This window comes from Salmo salar, chromosome 12 (assembly GCF_965601325.2).
Source record: "Salmo salar chromosome 12, fSalSal1, whole genome shotgun sequence".
In the NCBI taxonomy this organism is placed as follows: Eukaryota; Metazoa; Chordata; class Actinopteri; order Salmoniformes; family Salmonidae; genus Salmo; species Salmo salar.
This window is the reverse complement of record NC_138302.1, coordinates 70,297,740-70,317,065: the sequence shown is the minus strand read 5'-3', so window position 1 is coordinate 70,317,065 and position 19,326 is coordinate 70,297,740. Positions and strand designations below refer to the sequence as shown.

Sequence of the window (19,326 nt, the reverse complement as noted above, 5' to 3'; positions counted from 1 at the left end):
TCTGGTGAGTTTCCACAGCGGTCAGCAATTCGTGCAGGCTCTGGGGGTTCTGCATGCACAATGTCTTCTTCATCTCGTATGGCAGGGCCGAAGGTATCGATCCAGGACGAGCTTGTCGATCATCGGGAGGGACGGTACTTCTGTCAGTAGCCAGCCCTTGGTCAGGCGCACCAGGTCACTCATCTGAGCACAGGGGAAAAGGGTGGGGTCAAAGGCCCCGTCGTGGACCAGTTGTGCACGGTGTGCGAGGCTGAATCTATAACGGCTCAGGATCTCACGTTTGAGTCCTTCATAATTCGCGGCCTGGTCAGCCTAATTTTAGGAACTAGGCCTTTATTACACTGGTCCAAGTAAAACTACTTTAAACTGCTACTTAAGTAGTTTTTTCGGGTATCTGTTCTTTACTATTTATATTTCTGACTACTTTTACTCCACTACATTCCTAAAGAAAATATGTACTTTTTACTCCCATACATTTTCCTTGACACCAAAAAGTACTTGTTATATTTAATGCTCAGGCAGGACAGAATTATTGTCCAATTCACGCACCTATCAATATAACTGTAATGGAAATTCTATGATTAAAGGTTTGACTAAATGATTTCACTCAGAAACCCTATAACCTGTTGAAATGTATTCGAAATAAGGCTATAATAATGGGTTAGAAACTATATTCTAATACTGTGTGTAAGTAAGACACTGTTACCACTTCAAAATGAGCAGGGCAGAGTTGATAAGATGACCTTGGGAAAGGAACAGGAGAAGAGGTCTCCCTAAGTTAGGGAGAGAAACAACGGCCTGGGAACAGCTAGGCTGGCAAAAGATAAGGAGACAGGTGGTCTGGGTACTGTGGAAAAATACAGCCGCCTAAAGCTGGGTGGAGTTCTCTACTGATGTAAGTTAGTGTGTGTGTGTGTGTGTGTGTGTGTGTGTGTGTGTGTGTGTGTGTGTGTGTGTGTGTGTGTGTGTGTGTGTTAATATAAAAGGCTTTGTACATTGTAAGGATTTTCAGAGCTGTCATAAATAAACATTTTGACCGTTGTGGGCTGGTTCTCCGTCTGCTTCATTCAACCAGAATCTTACACACTCTGGGGGGGCAGACTGAGTAGTTTAATTGAAGTTCAGTTTAAGAACATTGATAACTTAATTCACATAACAATAACGCATTGTCATTCCTACTGCCTATGATCTGTCAGATTCACTAAACACAAATACTACATGTCTAAATTATGTCTGAGTGTTGGAGTGTGCCCCAGTCTCTCTGTGAAAAAAGAATGAACATTGTGCCATCTGGTTTTGCTTAATATAAGGAATTTGATGTAAAGCATTTACTTTTACTCAAGTATGACAATTGAATACTTTTTCCAAATGTACTTAAGTACATTTAAAACAAGATACTTTTAGACTTTTACTCAAGTAGTATTTTACTGGGGGATTTTTACCTTTACTTGAGTCATTTTCTATTAATTTAAAGGTAAAGTATATTTACTTTTACTCAAGTATAACAATTGAGTACTTTTCACACCACTGCTCCAGTCGTTGTGTTTTTTTCCAACAGTATTAGTGAACTAGGCCTTTATTACTCCAGAAGACAGCACAGTCTGAGCGAAGAACCTTTCCTCAGCAGTTCCTTAAGTTTTCAAAAACGCACTTGAAAGACTCAGAGCATAAGGCAAAATATTCTGTGGTCTGATGAAACAAAATTTGAACTCTTTGGCCTGAATGGAAAGCGCTATGTCTGGAGAAACCAGGCACATCTCATCACCCGTCTAACACCATCCCTACCGTGAAAAATGATGGTGGCATCATCATGCTATGTGGATGCTTTTTAGCAGCAGGGACTGGGAGACTGGTAAGGATAGAGGGAACAATGAATGGAGCCAAATACAGGCAAATCCTTGATGAGAATCCGCTTCAGAGCGCAAACGACCTTATAGTGGGTTGAAGATTTAACTTCCAACAGGACAATGACTGCAAGCATACAGCCAAAACAACACTGGAATGGCTTTGGAACAAGAGTATGAAAGTCCTTGAGTGACCCAGCCAAAGTCCAGACTTGAATCCCATTGAAAATCTGTGGAAAGACTTGAAGATTGCTGTTCACTGCCACTCCCCATCTAATTTAACTAATTTAAAATCTGCAGGGAAGAATGAGAGAAAATCCCCAAATCAGTGCAAAGCAGATAGATATACCCAAGACGACTCAAAGCTGTAATTGCGGCCAAAGGTGCTTCTAAATAGTATTGACTCAGGGTGTGAGTCAATTAATTTGCAAACATTTCTAAAGACATGTTTTTCACTTTATCATTATGGGTAATGTATGTACATTTTGAATTCAGGCTGTAACACAAAATGTGGAATAAGTCAAGGGGTATAAATACTTTCTGAAGTCACAAGAGAGGAGGTAGGCCCACCTCTTTTTATTTCACTTTTCTTTACATAACAATTGTATTATTACAAAGTCCTGTGTGATCAATATGATAAATTCTCTGGATTTTTATATTTTTTATTTGTGGCAGTCTACAGATACATGTGGTATAAACTGTAAATTGACATTAATATTGTACCTGTAACTCTCCCTGTGAGGTTGACCATGCAGTTGGATTGGAACAGTGAGGAGGCATAAGAAGATGTATTTTTTCTTGACAAAGTTGGGCTTCTTATTAGCAGGTCTCATCTCGTCTAACAAACAAAGCAATGACAAGATTATTGTAGCAATACCCATAATGCATCACAAACCCTACCAATTACCCAATTGACAATACAACTTCAATAAAGGTATGAAAAGGTATACAAACACATTGAGGTAATATATTCCACATGATAAATATCCCACATTATTACTATAAATAAATGTGATACTCACCCAGTAAATCATGTCTGGACATTTATAATTGCAAGTCCTTACAACAAGTGACGGAGGACATAAGGACAATCCTCAATCCCCCCCCCCCCCCCCCCCCCCCAAAATGTTTTATTTATAATTATGTTCCGGTTATGTACCATCCGCTCAAGAATTATGTACCATCCGCTCAAGAAAAAGTCGTCCCACAGCTGGATCTAGTTAATGATCCCTGGTGTAGGTCATCAAGAGCTTTGTGGTTGAGAGGGGACATTTGCGGTCAGCTTATTGCTGTTACAAAGATTCTGGAGGTCGGAGTCAGTTACATATGATGTAGAGGGGCTTCCTCCTGACTAGGAGGTAGCTTAGTGGTTAAAGCATTGGGCCAGTAACCGTAAAGGTTGGTGGATCGAATCCCTGAGCTGGGAATGTATAAATCTGTCGTTCTGCCCCTGTAAATAAGAATTTGTTCTTAACTGACTTGCCTAGTTAAATAAAACATATTCTTTTCACAAAGCTGAAGCAACCAGAGGAGCATATACAACTGGGAATGTGTATATGGCAGGCCCCTCAGGTTCGACAGCAGCTCCCATCTATTTTTGTGCAGTATGACTAACCTCACCTAGACTTTTGACACTTGTTACTACCCACAACCAAAATAAATGTTGGTGTCCATGACCTGGACCCGAATCTGTCACAATACACCTATGGGTTTAAATGCATAATTTGGAATGTTTTGAGTTTGTGATAAGGTGACACCCATATTATGCCATACTCTTCTGTATAGCCATATAAAACCTTTTTGAAGGAAAAATAACAAAAACTAGCACAACCTCGTCAAGAGGCAAAGCTCCCTTATAGCCTATAGACCTATTGTCCAAAATGACTAATAGGCCTATATGTTCAGTTAGGCTACATGTGGCCTTCCTACAATAGGCTGAGAAATTAGGCCTGTCAGGATGTACCATCCCTAATATTTTACATTTCAATTTTAAAGTAGATTTCTACTACATGTGCATTGAAACCTAGGAGAGAAGAGGACAGCAAATATTTTTTTCCTGTCTGGGAACAGTTCACGTTTCCACGTTCTCCACACCAGTCTCAGTCATGAGTCTTGACCACACTCATGTCAGATCCTCATTCTGTGTTTTTATTGGTTGTTTACCTTGCAGGATTTCGGTCCCACACATGATATATTTCACTGAAATTGAATTTCGTAAGATCTTTCTCCACGTTCCTTCCAAAATAGCCTATGTATGTAACAATTTTGTTACACAAGTTACACCTTCCCCTGTGTTCTAAGCCCTACAATAAAAGCCTCACTTTCACTCAATAATGACAATAAACATCCGCCAGCATGGCAATTAATTATATCTAGCGTTTAATGTGATATTTAAATTATTATTATTATTATTATAATTGTTCAACAATTATACTGAAATAACGTATTGCAATAATTTTCAGACTGGCAACTAAATAGCCTACTATTGTAGGTAGGTGGAGACGCAAGACCTTAAAACAGCCCCTGCTGGCCAGTCAAACTTTCACACAGCACAGCACCCTGGTTACAAAACCTATTACTGAGCTCCAGTTGCAACTGGTTATTTCTGAGAGCATTTTGCTACATTGTACACCAAATTAGCTACTGTAAAGAAAATGGACAGGACAGTTAGCCTCCCGAATCAACCAGACAAAACAACCACAGGTAAGACTTCCTGCAGTGTAGCATTGATAGCTGTTTTTAATTGTTCACAATCAATGTCCTGTATAGGGTGTGAATGGAATGTTAACTTAAGTATAATTTGATACAATGTTGTAGTTGAACTCTTGAGTAGGCTTTTAATTTAGCTTGACTATTATTAGTTCTAACATTACTCCAGCTGTCCACATTCAAAGGGAATTTCTAATTACCACTAACTTTTTTTACATTACAGTTTCACATTTTACAATAGGATATTCCACAGTCCTACACCTCATTCGGTGTCAGCAATTTTGCCTACGTTTTAGCAGATGGCTTTTGCTAAACGTGAACAGAAAGTGCTTGCTTGAAGGTCAGGAAGCAAGGCACGAGTCACCCAAAGCATGAGATGTGGAGCCGGTTATGTATTCTAGTCAGTCTGGGTGAGATTATTTGGGGAGGAGAGGCCAGACATTTAAGACTTCAGGCCTACGTAAATGGGTGTTGCAATCAGTAAATCCATGTAGACTAGCAGAAAGCTTCACAAAAATGTCTAGCTTTGTCACCTTTCCTCAGTTTGTGTTATGCAAGTTTCAAGTGTCCCTGTGTGTTTGCAGTGCAGTTGGTGGAGAGCAGCAGCAATCCCAATGGGCTGGAACTAGTCAGCTCCTACCAGACGAACAGGGTGGGAGACCCCATGGACCTGGTTGCTCTGGCAACACAAGTACAGAGGGTAATTAAATGAATGGCATTGCAATGATCCTAATGGAATAATGATAAGGATGATCATAGTAAGCAGACTGTCATGTACAGTGGCCTGCGAAGGTATTCACCCCCTTGGCATTTTTCCTATTTTGTTGCCTTAAAATAAATGTTTTGGGGGGGGTTGTATCATTTGATTTACACAACATGCCTACCATTTTGAAGATGCAAAATATTTTTATTGTGTAACAATAAGACAAACAGAACTTGAGCGTGCATAACCATTCACCCCCCCAAAGTCAATACTTTGTAGAGCCACCTTTGGCAGTATTTACAGCTGCAAGTCTCTTGGGGTATGTCTAAGCTTGGCACATCTAGCCACTGGGATTCTTGCCCATTCTTCGAGGCAAAACTACTCCAAGTTGGATGCGTTCCGCTGGTCTACAGCAATCTTTAAGTCATACCACAGATTCTCAAATGGATTGAGGTCTGGGCTTTGACTAGGCCATTCCAAGACATTTAAATGTTTCCCCTTAAACCACTCAAGTGCTGCTTTAGCAGTATGCTTAGGGTCATTGTCCTGCTGGAAGGTGAACCTCCGTCCCAGTCTCAAATCTTTGGAAGACTGAAAGAGGTTTCCCTCAAGAATTTCTCTGTAGTTGGCGCCATCATCATTCCTTCAATTCTGACCAGTTTCCCAGTCCATGCTGATGGAAAAACATCCCCACAGCATGATGCTGCCACCACCATGCTTCACTTTTGGTATGATCTTCTCGGTGTGATGAGAGGTGTTGGGTTTGTGCCAGACAGTGTTTTCCTTGATGGCCAAAAAGCTCAAATTTAGTCTCATCTGACCAGAGTACCTTCTTCCATATGTTTGGGGAGTCTCCCACATGCCCTTTGGCGAACACCAAACGTGTTTGCTTATTTTTTTATTTTAAGCAATGGCTTTTTTTTCCTGGCCACTCTTCCGTAAAGCCCAGCTCTGTGGAGTGTACGGCTTATAGTGGTCTATGGAGAGATAGTTGAATCTCTGAGGTGGAGCTTTGCAGCTTCTTCACGGTTGTCTTTGGTCTCTTTGTTGCCTCTCTGATTAATGCCCTCCTTGCCTGGGCTATGAATTTTGGTGGACGGCCCTCTCTTGGCAGGTTTGTTGTGGTGCCATATTCTTTCCCTTTTTTAATAATGGATTTAAAGGTGCTCTGTGGTATGTTCGAAGATTCAGATTTTTTTTTTTAGAACCCATCCCTGATCTGTACTTCTCCACAACTTTGTCCCTGACCTGTTTGGAGAGCTCCTTGGTCTTCATGGTACTGCTAGCTTGGTGGTGTTACAGACTCTGGGGCCTTTCAGAACAGGTGTATATATATCACTGAGATCATATGACACTTAGATTGCACACAGGTCGACTTTATTTAACTAATTATGTGACTTCTGAAGGTAATTGGTTGCACTAGATCTTATTTAGGGGCTTCATAGCAAAGGGGGTGAATACCTATGACTTTTAAAAAATATATATATTTTTCACTTCACCAATTTGGACTATTATGTGTCCATTACACGAAATCCACATAAATCCATTTAAATTACAGGTTGTAATGCAACAAAATAGGAAAAATGCCAAGGTGGATGAATACTTTTGCAAGGCACTGTACAAACCCCTGGTGTTGCCAGTACCATTCCCCTGCCAACTGAGCCATTCTGAACCTTAACTTTGGTTTGATGTCGTCCCATAAAGAATGTATCATAATGATGAAGACATTCTGTTTGAGATTTACCTTGTTTGGTTACCTGTGTTTGGTTCCTAGGGAGATGACTTTGTCAGAGCCAACGCCTGCAACAGACTGACAGTCATTGCTGATCAAATTAGATATCTGCAGGAACAAGCCAGAAAGGTGATGGCTTATATTTGACTTTATGTAACCAATCTATGTAATTCATATAGGGAAAGAATTAAGTAGCATTAGTGATGCCAGTTGGTTTGATCTGAATGTTTTTGTTCTCTGGTGTAGGTTTTAGAGGATGCCAAGAAGGACGCTGAGCTGCACCACGCTGCATGTAATGTAGTCAAGAAGCCAGGGAACATGTATTACCTGTACAAGCGGCCCTCCGGACAGAAATACTTCTCTATCCTCTCGCCTCAGGTAAGCACATCACACCTGGGCGGCTTTCAGCAGGGCACAATACTTTGGAGCGTTCAGATATTGCAACACTTCTAAAATTCCAATCACCCGGGAAAGCCCCCCGCACATACAGCAGCTGAAAGACGAGTAACTGTTACAGAACGTCTACCACCATGTGGTGCATAATGATATGAGTTGGGACATTTAGATGCTCAAAGTCTGCATGTGACCCTGAAGGGAGTTGATAATATTCTCTTTAGCCGGTTAGAGGTGACGCTGACTGACCACTTGGGTGTTTGTGTGCACGCGCATTGGCCACAGCATGGTTGTGTAAGCACAGTAGCACACACAGGAGAACATTTCATGGATATAGGAAGATTAACATAGTCCCACTTTAATTTGAATATAGGAAAGAAACAGCCCATTGGGTGTCTGCCAAACCCATAACCCTTTTAGCAAAAGATGGTGCTAATATTTACTCTACTGGTCACTCAATGACTGGTGTAGGTCCACTACAATTTCTACTATCTCCTCAGAAAAGCCTAGTGGCGCAAGGCTGGAAGTACCTTTTTTATGCTGACCCAACACCACTACACTTCTTTTTGGCTTCTTTTATCAAATTGCGTAATGGCCTCTCACCCATCTCTCATTTGAAGGACTGGGGTGCCGGCTGCCCTCACCAGCCTTGTGGTGCGTTCAAGCTTCAATACGACATGTCCTGGACCCCTATAGATGACGTGGCGAAGAAGGACGCTGAAATCGCCATCATGGACAAAATCCTGAGCCAGCAGACAGCCCTGCCTCCTTGCTTAGAGCCCAACTTTGAGAACATCTCAAAGTAGAGCTGGAACAGGACTGTCTTAAATGGGCCACATTGAGTGGCATTCAATGGTCTTAATGGACATACAGGGACAGATTTAATAGCTTGAGAAACATTAGCTAACTTGGGGAAGGCAAAAATGTGTTTTGTAACAATTCATTTATCTGGTGCAAACTTTTAGGCAAGCTCAGTAAATCTGGTCCCATTAGGGATTTAATGTGAAACTTAAGTCATACAGAACTGTTTTATTGTGTGGAATCCTTCATTGTGTCAGACGGTTGAGTGCGGTCTTCAAACTGGCCAAATGGGAAATATCCCATGTACAATAGCATTAGGAACCAATTCAAGGTTCTAAATACTTTCTAGTTTTGCACCAAAGGTCTTTCAAGGAATGCATTTGATTTACTTAAATTAAAGCATATTCCTTTTCACACAATGTAAAAATGTTGTTCTGCTATTTCACTCAAATGACCAGCTCTAATAATAGATTTGTGTCCATGTCTTAATTCTATTTTCATGGGGGAACAGGCAACCTGTCATAATTTGGAGAAAATGCATTTTCGGTTTTTGGGACCTGCAAAATAATTGTAATAAAATATTTAAGTATGGAATGTTTGTGTTAAGCATGAGGTTAACAAGCAGAAGTCAGTCACGCATTGACTTTATTTAGAAGTTAAATTAAAATGTTTTCAAAAATCCATGATTCAAATGATCAGTTTACTGAGTGCAGCTTAGAAACATTGTCATAAGTAAATGCATCACGCAACATTTCAAAAGCAGACAAAAGGAAGCACTGAAATCAGACAAGTGTTAAAAGGGCATTATTTCATAAAAACAAGCCATCTCTTTTATGGAGCCCACCACTTTCAGAATCAGACATCACCATTGACGTGCTGTGTGCTGTGAATCTCTTTGGTAATGTCCTCTAGATAAGAGTTAATATAAGGCAGAAGCTTCCAGTTATCTGTAGCAATATGAACCTGGACGGCATCCTCCTCTGTGATAACCTTCAGCAGCACGTGAGACTGGGGTGGGAGGAAGAACAGCACTTTACACCTGCCTTTATCCAAGTCTGAGACCAGATATCTCTGAAAGTGCTTCTCCACCAGCTCACCCACAGCCGACTCCTCCAACTGATCACAGAACAGGCTAGTTGCAGCATTGGTCAAATCCCCCTCAGACTGCTCTGAGCATATTTCACCCCAGATCCCCTCAAACACCCTCTGCTTCTTTTCCCTGGCCCACCCTAGGGGTGCGAGGAGGGGCAGAAACACCTCAGGGAAGGCCACATGTAGGTCTGCCAGCGGGGAGTGCCAGGAGAGGCCGTCCTCCGTGGTGAAGATGGCGCTAGCTCTCAGGGTGGTGTGGTACGGCTGCTTGGGCTTCAGCCTCAGCCTCACTGTAGGGGGCTTCCTGGTCCTGAACAGGCAAGGCACGCTGATGTCACTCACTTCCTCATAGTGGCCATCCGTGAGGTCAAAGTGCAAGCGGATGCTGAAGAGCTTGTCAAAATGGGGGTCGTGAACTCCAGTGTGTGTGAGGTGGTATTGGAGGGTGATTTCAGAGGCGAAGCTGGAACTCTCGAACTGGGCTCTGTAGTCCTCTATCCCACCCTGTCCTGGGGAACTCTCAGTCTCACAGGCTGGTTCACTGTCTGGTTTATGCTCTGGTTTGCATTCATCTGGTTCATGTTTGTCCAGTTTGACCAGCCTCAGCAGCGGTCGCTCTGTCTGGTGCACGGTCAGACCGCTGGTCAGTTCCTCGGTCTCGCCCATGATGGCAGACAGCGAGCGCACTTTGGCCTGCCGCCCCCTTTCTGTTCCCCTCTGTGCCAACACCCCAGCCAGCTTCTCCTGGGAGAGAGTGGTGAGGAGGGTGTAGTACAAGCGGGCGTGGTCCTGGATGTCTGTTTCACCATAATGACAGGTGAGGTGCTGTAGGAGATCAGCCAGCGGTGTGAGAAGGGAGTCCAAGCTGGGGTGCAGGAGCAGGCGTCGACACACCCCCAGCACACCGTTCCCCAGACGCCAGTCCCCGCTCACACACAGCGCGGATGAAGAGGAAGTGATGACGCACAGCAGAAAGTTGAGAGTGGCCCTCTGGAGGACTTCCCCTTCCTCTGCCACGCGGGCCAGGATCCTGAGGTGCCAGCGGAGGTCTTGCAGGGTGAGCTGGGACAGCGGGGCCTCTGTGATGGTTCTTTGCAGGGCTCTAAGCAGTGCCACAGCCCAGCCTGACTCCTCCAGCCGGTCCTGGGTCCGGTCAGCCAGGTTGATGAAGTGAGGGGCCAGCTGAGTGCGTCTGAGGTACAGGTCACACAGCTTCTGAGACAGGTCCTCAGAGTAGCGCTCCACGTGGCAGAAGTGAAGGAGAAAGAGGAAGGAAGCCCTGAAGAAGGTCACCACCATCTCCCTACTGGCCTGGTTCTCCACGATACGGAGAAGGGAGGTCAGGTGATCGTACAGGTAGGCCAGGCCTCTCCCCCCCTGTCCCTCCCTGTCTTCTTCTCCTTCCTCCAGGTAGACCAGAGAGAGTAGGTTCAGTCTAGCCAGCATGCTGACACTATCATTGAACACAGTGGGCACTAGGGCTGCGGCCAGCCGAGGGGTCAAGAGCACAGGCAGGCTCTCGTCGCCACTGCTGATTGGTCGGTTCTCTGGGAAGTGCAGGATGCAGTCCATGTAGAAGAGCTTCTCAGGCGTGCTCAGTAGGGGGTGTTGGGACAGGCCGACGAGACGCTTTAGAAGGAAGGCTTCATCCTCTGCGCTGAACAGGCTGTCTGTGAAAGCAGCCTTCATCAGCAGAGTGGTATGCAGAAGACACACCTGCAACAACAAGAGAGATTAAACAATGCGGTCACAAATCTTAAGATTTTACAGCTAGGTTTGATAATGTTCTACCACAGCACAAGCATGGTTAGATCTGTGGATAATCTGCCATTTCTTCCATAACTCATCCTAGACAAGTCGACTGCTACTAACCTTGCATGTGCCCAATAGACGCAGCAGCTGTGCCCTGAATATCGTCGGGGAGACGGCGGGCACCATGGCAAGCACCTCCACCAGACATCGCAGCAGGGCAGCCTGGGATAGGGATGTGAGCAGGTAGGACTCCTCTAGGAGGGAGGAGAGTAGCGATCTCAGCTCTTTACAGTCTAGGCCCGTCTGCAGGGAAGGAACCTTTCCCATGGGGCCCAGAGTGAGGGGCGAGAAGAGGGCCAAGTCTGAGTGTGACACAGAGTTCGGGTGTGCGGAGTCTGCACCCTCCCCCCACACAAACCCCTCGTTGCTCCCCAGTGCAGCCTTCAGGTCTCCAGCCCCAGCCCCTTTCTGCTGGGTGAGTAGATACACAGCATTCCTCAGTGCCAGGGCATGGAGCCCCGTGTAGGCCTGGTGAAGCCTGGAGTTTTCCTGCTGCCTCAGGCTGCTCAGGAGCTCTAAGCGTTGGGATAGTAGGCCCGGGAGGCAAGCCTCCAGCTCCCTCAGGCAGTCGCAGGCTGTTGTCCTCAGGGGGTGTAATGCAGCCCCAGCCTGCGCGTCGTTGGTGTCCTGAGCCATCTGTAAGAGAAGGTCCAGGAAGTCTTGGGAGGCGCTGGTGTGAGAGCTAACACAGCAGGAGCAGAGGAGCACGGAGGTGAGGGCCAGGAGGACGTTGCAGCGGAGCGGGAGGGATTTGGGGGAGCACTGGGCAAACACAGACATGAGCTCCAGGGCGGTCTCCTCGCCCACAGAGACAGAGGGGCACAGCAGAGTAGGGTGCTCAAGTAGCGGGGACAACAGCAGGACCTGAGGCAGGCGGAACAGAGGACATAATGCAGTTTAGTGGTTTAACGTTTAAACACTTTAATAATGAAAGTGCCTCCCTCCATAGCAAATGCTCTGGAACTTCCTGTGGATACATACATAGGAAGGGACCCGGGAGGCTTCAATACAATAATTGTGCCCTGAAAACGTAATGTACCTTGATTTGGTCACTGGCCCTGTCATCTCGCAGCTCGTGCAGGACCTCAGCGAGGAAGATGTCCGATGTCGTGCTGCACAAGAACTGGGACGGGCTGCGCAAGAATGCGGAGATCCTCTCGGGCCAGTTCGCTGACATGGTTGAACCGAATATAGCCTACAGGTAAAAAAAATACTTACTTTATTGCACAACGTCTCTGTTTAGGTAAAGTTGGTAGCCTACGACCAGAGGTACCACTACAACTTTGATTACGGTCTGCGAAATCAGGCAACGTTTTTCTAGACCTTCAAAACAATGTGTTGTGATGTCTTCAAAGCGGTTGTCATCCGTATTTCACAGCATACATTTTTATGTGCAATCACACCACACCGACGGTTGTTATTATTATCACATAGCTAGCTTCTATACGTACTCATCTGCGTATGTTCACCTCATCGGCACAAACGGTCATCACACTTTTAGAGATGTTTCACTTCCTTGTCTTAGTAGTCATGTGATCAAATATCACATGGCGCTACGTGTGCTTCAAAATAAAGGTAGCCATTGACATGGCAGCGGCCCTTGGGCTAGATAATTCGTTTTAGCATGAACATTGAGGGCTTCATTTTAAAGTTAACTGGGTGGGGATTCCTATGGGTTGTGAGCGTTCCGCCAATGATAAGAGCGTTGTCTTCTTCAAATTGGGTTTCCTAAGGTTTGTAAATGGCTTTAAGATATTGCACTGTTGAGGAGAACTTGCAATATATACACACGTTTTACTTAACTAGGCAAGTCAGTTAAGAACACATTCTTATTTACAATGACGCCCTACCAAAAGGCAAACGGCCTCCTTTATAAATAAGCATCAACCAGTGGGTCTTGTGACGGGTATACAGAGATTACTAGTTTACAGAGTGCAGTGATGTGGCCGAATGGTAAAGAACATCTAGCCGCTCGAGAGCACCCTTACCTGCCGAACTATAAATTACGTCTCCATAATCTAGCATGGGTAGGATGGTCATCTGAATCCTGGTTAGTTTGGCTGCTGGGGTGAAAGAGGAGCAATTATGATATTTATTTATTTATTTATTTATTTATACAACCTTTATTTAACTAGGCAAGTCAGTTTTAAGAACAAATTCTTATTTACAATGACGCCTGGCAAAAGGCCTCCAGTGGGGACAGGGACAGGGCCTGGGATTAAAAATAAATAATAAAATACAATATAAATATTGGATGAGACAACACAACACTACATAAGACAACATTGCAAGGCAGCAACACATGACAACACAGCATGGTAGCAACACAACATGGCAGCAGCACAAAACATGATACAAACATCATTGGGCACAGCCAACAGCACAAAGGTCGAGAAGGTAGAGACAACAATAGAACACACAAAGCAGCCACAACTGTCAGCAAGAGTGTCCATGATTGAGTCCTTGAATGGAGGGAGATAAAACTGTCCCGCTTGAGTGTTCGTTGCAGCTCGTTGCAGTTGCAACGAACTGAAAAGAGGAGCGAACCAGGGATGTGTGTGCTTTGGGGACCCCCAACAGAATGTGACTGGCAGAACGGGTGTTGTACATGGAGGATGAGGGCTGCAGTAGACATCCCAGACAGGGGGAGTGAGACCTAGGATAGAGGAAACCAAGTCTAGATTAAATCTTATCCTGCAGCTTTGATATGTGCTGAGAGAAGGACAGTGTACTGTCTAGCCATACTCCCAAGTACTTGTATGAGGTGACAACCTCAAGCTCTAAACCCTCAGAGGTAGTAATCACACCTGTGGGGAGAGGGGCATTGCACTGTTGAGGAGAGCTTGCAAGTAAGCATTGCACTGTGCCGTTTACACCCTTTTGTAGGCCTCCCAAGTGGCACAGCGGTCTAAGACCCGGGTTCGATCCCGTACTGTATCACAACTGGCCGTGACGGAGAGTCACATAGTGCGGCACACAATTGGTCCAGCGTCTTCTGAGTTAGGGGAGGGTTTGGCCTGGTAGGCAGTCATTGTAAATAAGAACTTGTTCTTAACTGACTTGCCTGGTTAAATAAATTACCCTGTGCATGTGACCAATAAACTTTGATTTGAGGACTCCAGCACTGCAGGTGGCATGAAAATCACCAAAATTAGTTTTACTTTTATTTTATTTTAATGTATTTACTCGAAGGAAGAATAAAGCCAGCTACTATAAAATGGCGATAGAGGAAAAGTGGGGGTAACATTAGCTCTACTTACTTTCTGCATACATTGTTTGTTGTAGCTTATATCCCCATGTTTCTATTCCAGATAATTTGCTCTAAAAGTAATACATACTTGAGGAGCATAGATCTGTGCTGGGAAAGGTCTTATTATGCCCAACAGGTAAAATAGTAAACCTTGAAAGAGAATAAACAAAATGAAACTTGATTGCAAACAAAATATCATTATATGTTGCTTGTTTGTTTTTTGCTTAACCTCTATGCGTCCCACCTACGTAACAGCCACTGGCAGCCTGTGGCGCGATTTTCAAAACGTTAAAAATCCTATTACTTCAATTTCTCAAACATATGACTATTTTACAGCTATTTAAAGACAAGACTCTCGTTAATCTAACCACACTGTCCGATTTCAAAAAGGCTTTACAACGAAAGCAAAACATTAGATTATGTCAGCAGAGTACCAAGCCAGAAATAATCAGACACCCATTTTTCAAGCCAGCATATAATGTCACCAAAACCCAGAAGACAGCTAAATGCAGCACTCACCTTTGATGATCTTCATCAGATGACAACCCTAGGACATTATGTTATACAATACATGCATGTTTTGTTCAATCAAGTTCATATTTATATCAAAAACCAGCTTTTTACATTAGCATGTGACGTTCAGAACTAGCATACCCCCCGCAAACTTCCGGGGAATTCGCTAACATTTTACTAAATTACTCACGATAAACGTTCACAAAAAGCATAACAATTATTTTAAGAATTATAGATACAGACCTCCTCTATGCACTCGATATGTCCGATTTTAAAATAGCTTTTTGGTGAAAGCACATTTTGCAATATTCTAAGTACATAGCCCAGGCATCACGGGCTCGCTATTTAGACACCCGGCAAGTTTAGCACTCACCATAATCATATTTACTATTATAAAAGTTTGATTACCTTTTGTTGTCTTCGTCAGAATGCACACCCAGGACTGCTACTTCAATAACAAATGTTGGTTTGGTCCAAAATGATCCATCGTTATATCCGAATAGCGGCGTTTTGTTCGTGCGTTCCAGACACTATCCGAAATAGTAAAGAAGTGTCGCGCGCATGGCGCAATTCGTGACAATAAAATTCTAAATATTCCATTACCGTACTTCGAAGCATGTCAACCGCTGTTTGAAATCAATTTTTACGACATTTTTCTCGTAGAAAAGCGATAATATTCCGACAGGGAATCTCCTTTTCGGCAAACAGAGGAAAAAAATCACAAAGGCGGGGGCGGTCGGGTCACGCGCATAAGCCCAGTGTCCCTTGATCGGCCACTTGAGAAAGGCGATAATGTGTTTCAGCCTGGGGCTGGAATGACGACATTCTGTTTTTTCCCGGGCTCTGAGCGCCTATGGACGACGTGGGAAGTGTCACGTTCGAGCAGAGATCCTTAGTAAATGATAGAGATGGAAAAGAAGTTCAAGAAATGGTCAGACAGGCCACTTCCTGTAAAGGAATCTCTCAGGTTTTGACCTGCCATTTGAGTTCTGTTATACTCACAGACACCATTCAAACAGTTTTAGAAAATTTAGGGTGTTTTCTATCCATATGTAATAAGTATATGCATATTCTAGTTACTGGGTAGGAGTGGTAACCAGATTAAATCGGGTATGTTTTTTATCCAGCCGTGTCAATACTGCCCCCTAGCCCTAACAGGTTAAGAAACTTTGAGATTTCTATTCTGAAAGTGCTATAGAAGTTAATTATTAAAATATTGTTATATTTGTTTTACTGTCAGACTTCAGCCACACCTGTTGAGTGTGGCTGGTGGCCCCACTGCCCTGAGAAAAGCCCTGACTTCTGGAGATTAGGTTTTCAGGACTGTCATGACAGCTGTCACTCTAAGTGTGTCAGCTTGTCACATGTAACTGCGTGACTGGACCCTCCTCCTGCGTAAACTTCTGGTTTATCCAGAACTCTGAGTCATACTTTGACAGTCAGTTCCCTCTTCTTCATGGAGAACTTCTTGTGATCTGTTCTGCAGAAAAAGCCCCGATGGAGTTCATGGCTTTGCATGGCCCAGAACAAGCTTGCTCCTCATGTCACCATAGAGGACATGAAGCATTGCCTTACCTCACAGGTGAGAGGAGCCTTCATTGAGAGGTGAGTCTATAGCATTTCATAATCCCAATGTACATTGTGTGAGTATCAGTTATCAGGTGTAGTTTATTGGAAGGTGGAAGCAGTAAGACAGCTGAGAAGCAGTTAACATGATTACTTTTTTTGCATCTTCGGGTTTCAGAAATAAATCAGGGAAGACAGGGATCTCTGCATTGATGAGCTGGTAAGTTGAGCTTTTTAGCTGTTGAGCTCATTAGTCAGAGCCTGTTGCATTGACACATTGTGATAATAGGCTTGTCCAGGAGGGGGCTTGGGTGGAGTTGGTTTTAATTAAAATATTCTCTGATGTGATAGTGATTTTTTTTGATTTTTACTTTGGAGTCTCTCTTGCACAGTGTTGGGAGGTGAACACTCACCTGAAGCTTCATGAGATGGAGCTGGTACAGGATGAGGTGTTTGTAGTTTGCACTGCATCGCAAGGCGACAGCACATCCTTTCAGCCACTGCATGGCCTTGGAGGGTCACTATGTTCCTCCCTTTTCTCTCTTAACCTGAGTCGGTCACTTCACATGTGTTTATTAGCTAGTAATTTATGCACATTAGTTCCTTTGTTCCCTATTTGTAAGCCTCTGTAGTGTTCATAGTCTCTAAATGTGTTGCCTTTATTTTCTGTCTTGTTGTAGCATAAACGCTGCAAGTAGAGTGCAGACTGTGGCTCAAAAGGAACCTTCTGGGTTTGCGACCAGAATCATGCTCCAAGGGGCCATTGAGGACATCATTAGTGATTTGACCTACCATCCAGCCTCACGTCTACAGAGTGCATCTGAGGTAGTGGTGGAAATCGTGACCAGTCTGATTCTCAGCATTGGAGCCAACCCTGTAAACAAAGACGCCTCTGAGGGAGAGGGATCTACCAACATGGCACTGGTCGACCTGATAATGTGGGTGGGGATCTCTGTGCTGCAAGACCTTTCTGGTAGCCTGCAGATCACAGATGCGTTCAATGATATGAAGCAGCTACAGATCCTCTACTCCAGGCCTGTGGGCGTCAGGATTGTGCATGCCATACTTGATGACCTGCTGAGTGTGGCTGGTGGCCCCACTGCCCTGAGAAAAGCCCTGACTGCTGGAGATTAGGTTTTCGGGACTGTCATGACAGCTGTCACTCTAAGTGTGTCAGCTTGTCACATGTAACTGCGTGACTGGACCCTCCTCCTGCGTAAACTTCTGGTTTGTCCAAAACTCTTGAGTCGTAAGTTCCCTCTTCTTCTTGGAAAACGTCTTGCGATTGGTTCTACAACCCTGCACAGCATTGTGACCAAACTGCTAGGAAAAATATACTCTGATGCACCAAGTGAGGATGCCACACTCATCCTTAAGGACTGGCCCTTTCTGGATGATCTGGAGAACCACCTGTCTGCTGTCCTTGGAATATCAGTGGCCAGTGAAGAAACACAGGCCAACTTCCACTTGAAACCAGCAGAGGTGAAAGAGATTGTCTCCTCTAAGAGCCAAATGGTGTCCAGAGACATCACCTGTCTGATTGTGAGAGCTATGAAGGTCTTTCCCAGTGGCTACTGTGGAAGATACCCTGTGAGACATGGTGACTGGGGAGCCACTGCAGAGTGGATGAGCACAACGCTGTGAACGACTGGACCCTAATGTCCACTGGAACTGTTCCCAATGCCCTCTTTATGCACCTCATTGACACATTTGTGTATAACATCTTTGCAATTGACCCTGTCATGACAGTGAATGGTGAAGATGTGAGGAAGCACTTTTGTTGGCACGTCAACTTTGGGTTGTTACCCAAGACAAGTTCTCCAAAGCTCCAAAGAGCAAGGCTCTCCTGCGAGCCTTGAAAAAAATGACCAGATTGTGAAGAAAACATAGGCCAGGTTGACTGAGCTGGTAGATAAGCTCTATGTTGCAGCATTCCCTGCAAACCAACTTTCTATTGATGCCTTTATGGAGGACAAGGAGCTGTGCTGATGTCACCGAAATGGTTGTAGAAAAGTTGATGTCACTGGACCCAATCAGTGTTCTCCGATCCCATGGTTGTTGGATCAGAGTTCATCAGTGAAAGAGTAAGCTCTCTGTGAATACAATTAGTTTGTCACACAAATGCAGTGAGCTACAACTGTAGTGTAATTTGTCTGTTTACAGCGTGGAGGAGCAGACATTTCTGCCTCATCATGTACACTTTGTAGATCATTGACACAGGAGGACCTCTCAAGTGGGTAAACAAATCAATTGTACACCCTCTCGAAAGAGTATTGTAGATGGAGGTGTATGCTAAAAATACTTCTTCCTATCTTTTAGTTTACCATAAATTTACCAATAACTGAGGGTTCCTCCACCGTGTTTGGAGGGCAGGGAAGCGAGTCACCTGTGGCTGCTGTAGATGTGATAGCGCTAGACCAAGCCTGGACTAATAAACCGTCATGTGCAAGCCCTGCCTTTTTCAAAATGCCTATGTCGGTTATTTCTTCACTAAAAACATTGTATCGATATGACTACATTGTTTATTCATTAGACCTACCTGTCACTCATTATTTTCAGCTGTCATGTTTTGAGGTGAAACTTTGATTTGATACATATTGGCACAGTGTATAGTAGACCTATGCTGCTGACAAATAAAGCAACATTTCATGAAAACAACAGATAGCTAAGTGTGTGACTATTTTCATTAGCTCTAAAAGCATCACTACACACTACACAGCATGATAGAGGATCATCAACATCATAGTCATCGGGAGCATAAAAAGTGTTGGGGTCTTAGTGGAGACAATTGAGGAAGCGGCTATAAAGGCCATGAAGTGCGGGTAAGTTGGCGGACAGGAAAAAAGGAGAAAAGTGGAATATGTTTTGAGTGTTGGATCACACAGAACTTTTGTAAGAGCTATATAAGGAA

At 44.1% G+C, this 19,326-nt stretch overlaps 3 protein-coding genes and 1 long non-coding RNA gene across 6 annotated transcripts; 2 read left to right on the top strand and 2 right to left on the bottom strand.

The window, feature by feature from the left end:
• Positions 1-1,050: 1,050 nt before the first annotated feature.
• Positions 1,051-4,110, bottom strand: LOC106565689 (uncharacterized). Its single transcript, XR_001319715.3, has 3 exons — positions 4,008-4,110; positions 2,568-2,682; positions 1,051-2,138 (listed from the first exon to the last, which is right to left on the bottom strand). It is a non-coding gene; the product is annotated as an uncharacterized LOC106565689 (long non-coding RNA).
• Positions 4,111-4,438: 328 nt separating this feature from the next.
• c12h1orf50 (chromosome 12 C1orf50 homolog) lies at positions 4,439-8,856 on the top strand. The gene is given in 5 exon segments (NM_001141517.1): positions 4,439-4,547; positions 5,138-5,253; positions 7,031-7,117; positions 7,235-7,366; positions 8,002-8,856. Coding segments are annotated over 5 exon segments (570 nt in total). The 5' UTR covers positions 4,439-4,498; the 3' UTR covers positions 8,188-8,856.
• On the bottom strand, positions 8,811-12,634 carry ap5b1 (adaptor related protein complex 5 subunit beta 1). 3 transcript variants are annotated; one of them, XM_014132962.3, is made up of 4 exons: positions 12,538-12,634; positions 12,126-12,281; positions 11,147-11,950; positions 8,811-10,990 (listed from the first exon to the last, which is right to left on the bottom strand). In XM_014132962.3, the coding sequence occupies exons 2-4, from the start codon at positions 12,261-12,263 to the stop codon at positions 9,038-9,040; spliced, it is 2,895 nt and encodes a 964-aa protein (XP_013988437.3). In that variant the 5' UTR covers positions 12,264-12,281; positions 12,538-12,634; the 3' UTR covers positions 8,811-9,037. The 3 variants fall into 3 exon arrangements, with proteins under 3 accessions (XP_013988437.3, XP_013988435.3, XP_013988438.3); XM_014132960.3 differs by having other exon boundaries at positions 12,410-12,620; XM_014132963.3 differs by having other exon boundaries at positions 12,470-12,620.
• A 3,679-nt stretch (positions 12,635-16,313) lies between these two features.
• On the top strand, positions 16,314-19,073 carry LOC145859543 (uncharacterized). The gene is made up of 3 exons (XM_082959272.1): positions 16,314-16,454; positions 16,594-16,635; positions 17,096-19,073. The coding sequence occupies exons 1-3, from the start codon at positions 16,366-16,368 to the stop codon at positions 17,547-17,549; spliced, it is 585 nt and encodes a 194-aa protein (XP_082815398.1). The 5' UTR covers positions 16,314-16,365; the 3' UTR covers positions 17,550-19,073.
• The last annotated feature ends 253 nt before the right edge of the window (positions 19,074-19,326 follow it).

Bases quoted from the DNA above. Each gene is read 5' to 3' on its own strand.
- ap5b1 (XM_014132960.3), bottom strand. From the start codon at position 12,451: ATGACAACCGCTTTGAAGACATCACAACACATTGTTTTGAAG. The intron at 12,282-12,409 runs GTCTAGAAAAAC...TTTTACCTGTAG, and splicing joins CACAACACATTGTTTTGAAG to GCTATATTCGGTTCAACCAT. The intron at 11,951-12,125 runs GTACATTACGTT...CGCCTGCCTCAG, and splicing joins GGGCCAGTGACCAAATCAAG to GTCCTGCTGTTGTCCCCGCT.
- LOC145859543 (XM_082959272.1), top strand. From the start codon at position 16,366: ATGGCCCAGAACAAGCTTGCTCCTCATGTCACCATAGAGGACATGAAG. The intron at 16,455-16,593 runs GTGAGTCTATAG...TTCGGGTTTCAG, and splicing joins AGAGGAGCCTTCATTGAGAG to AAATAAATCAGGGAAGACAG. The intron at 16,636-17,095 runs GTAAGTTGAGCT...GTCTTGTTGTAG, and splicing joins ATCTCTGCATTGATGAGCTG to CATAAACGCTGCAAGTAGAG.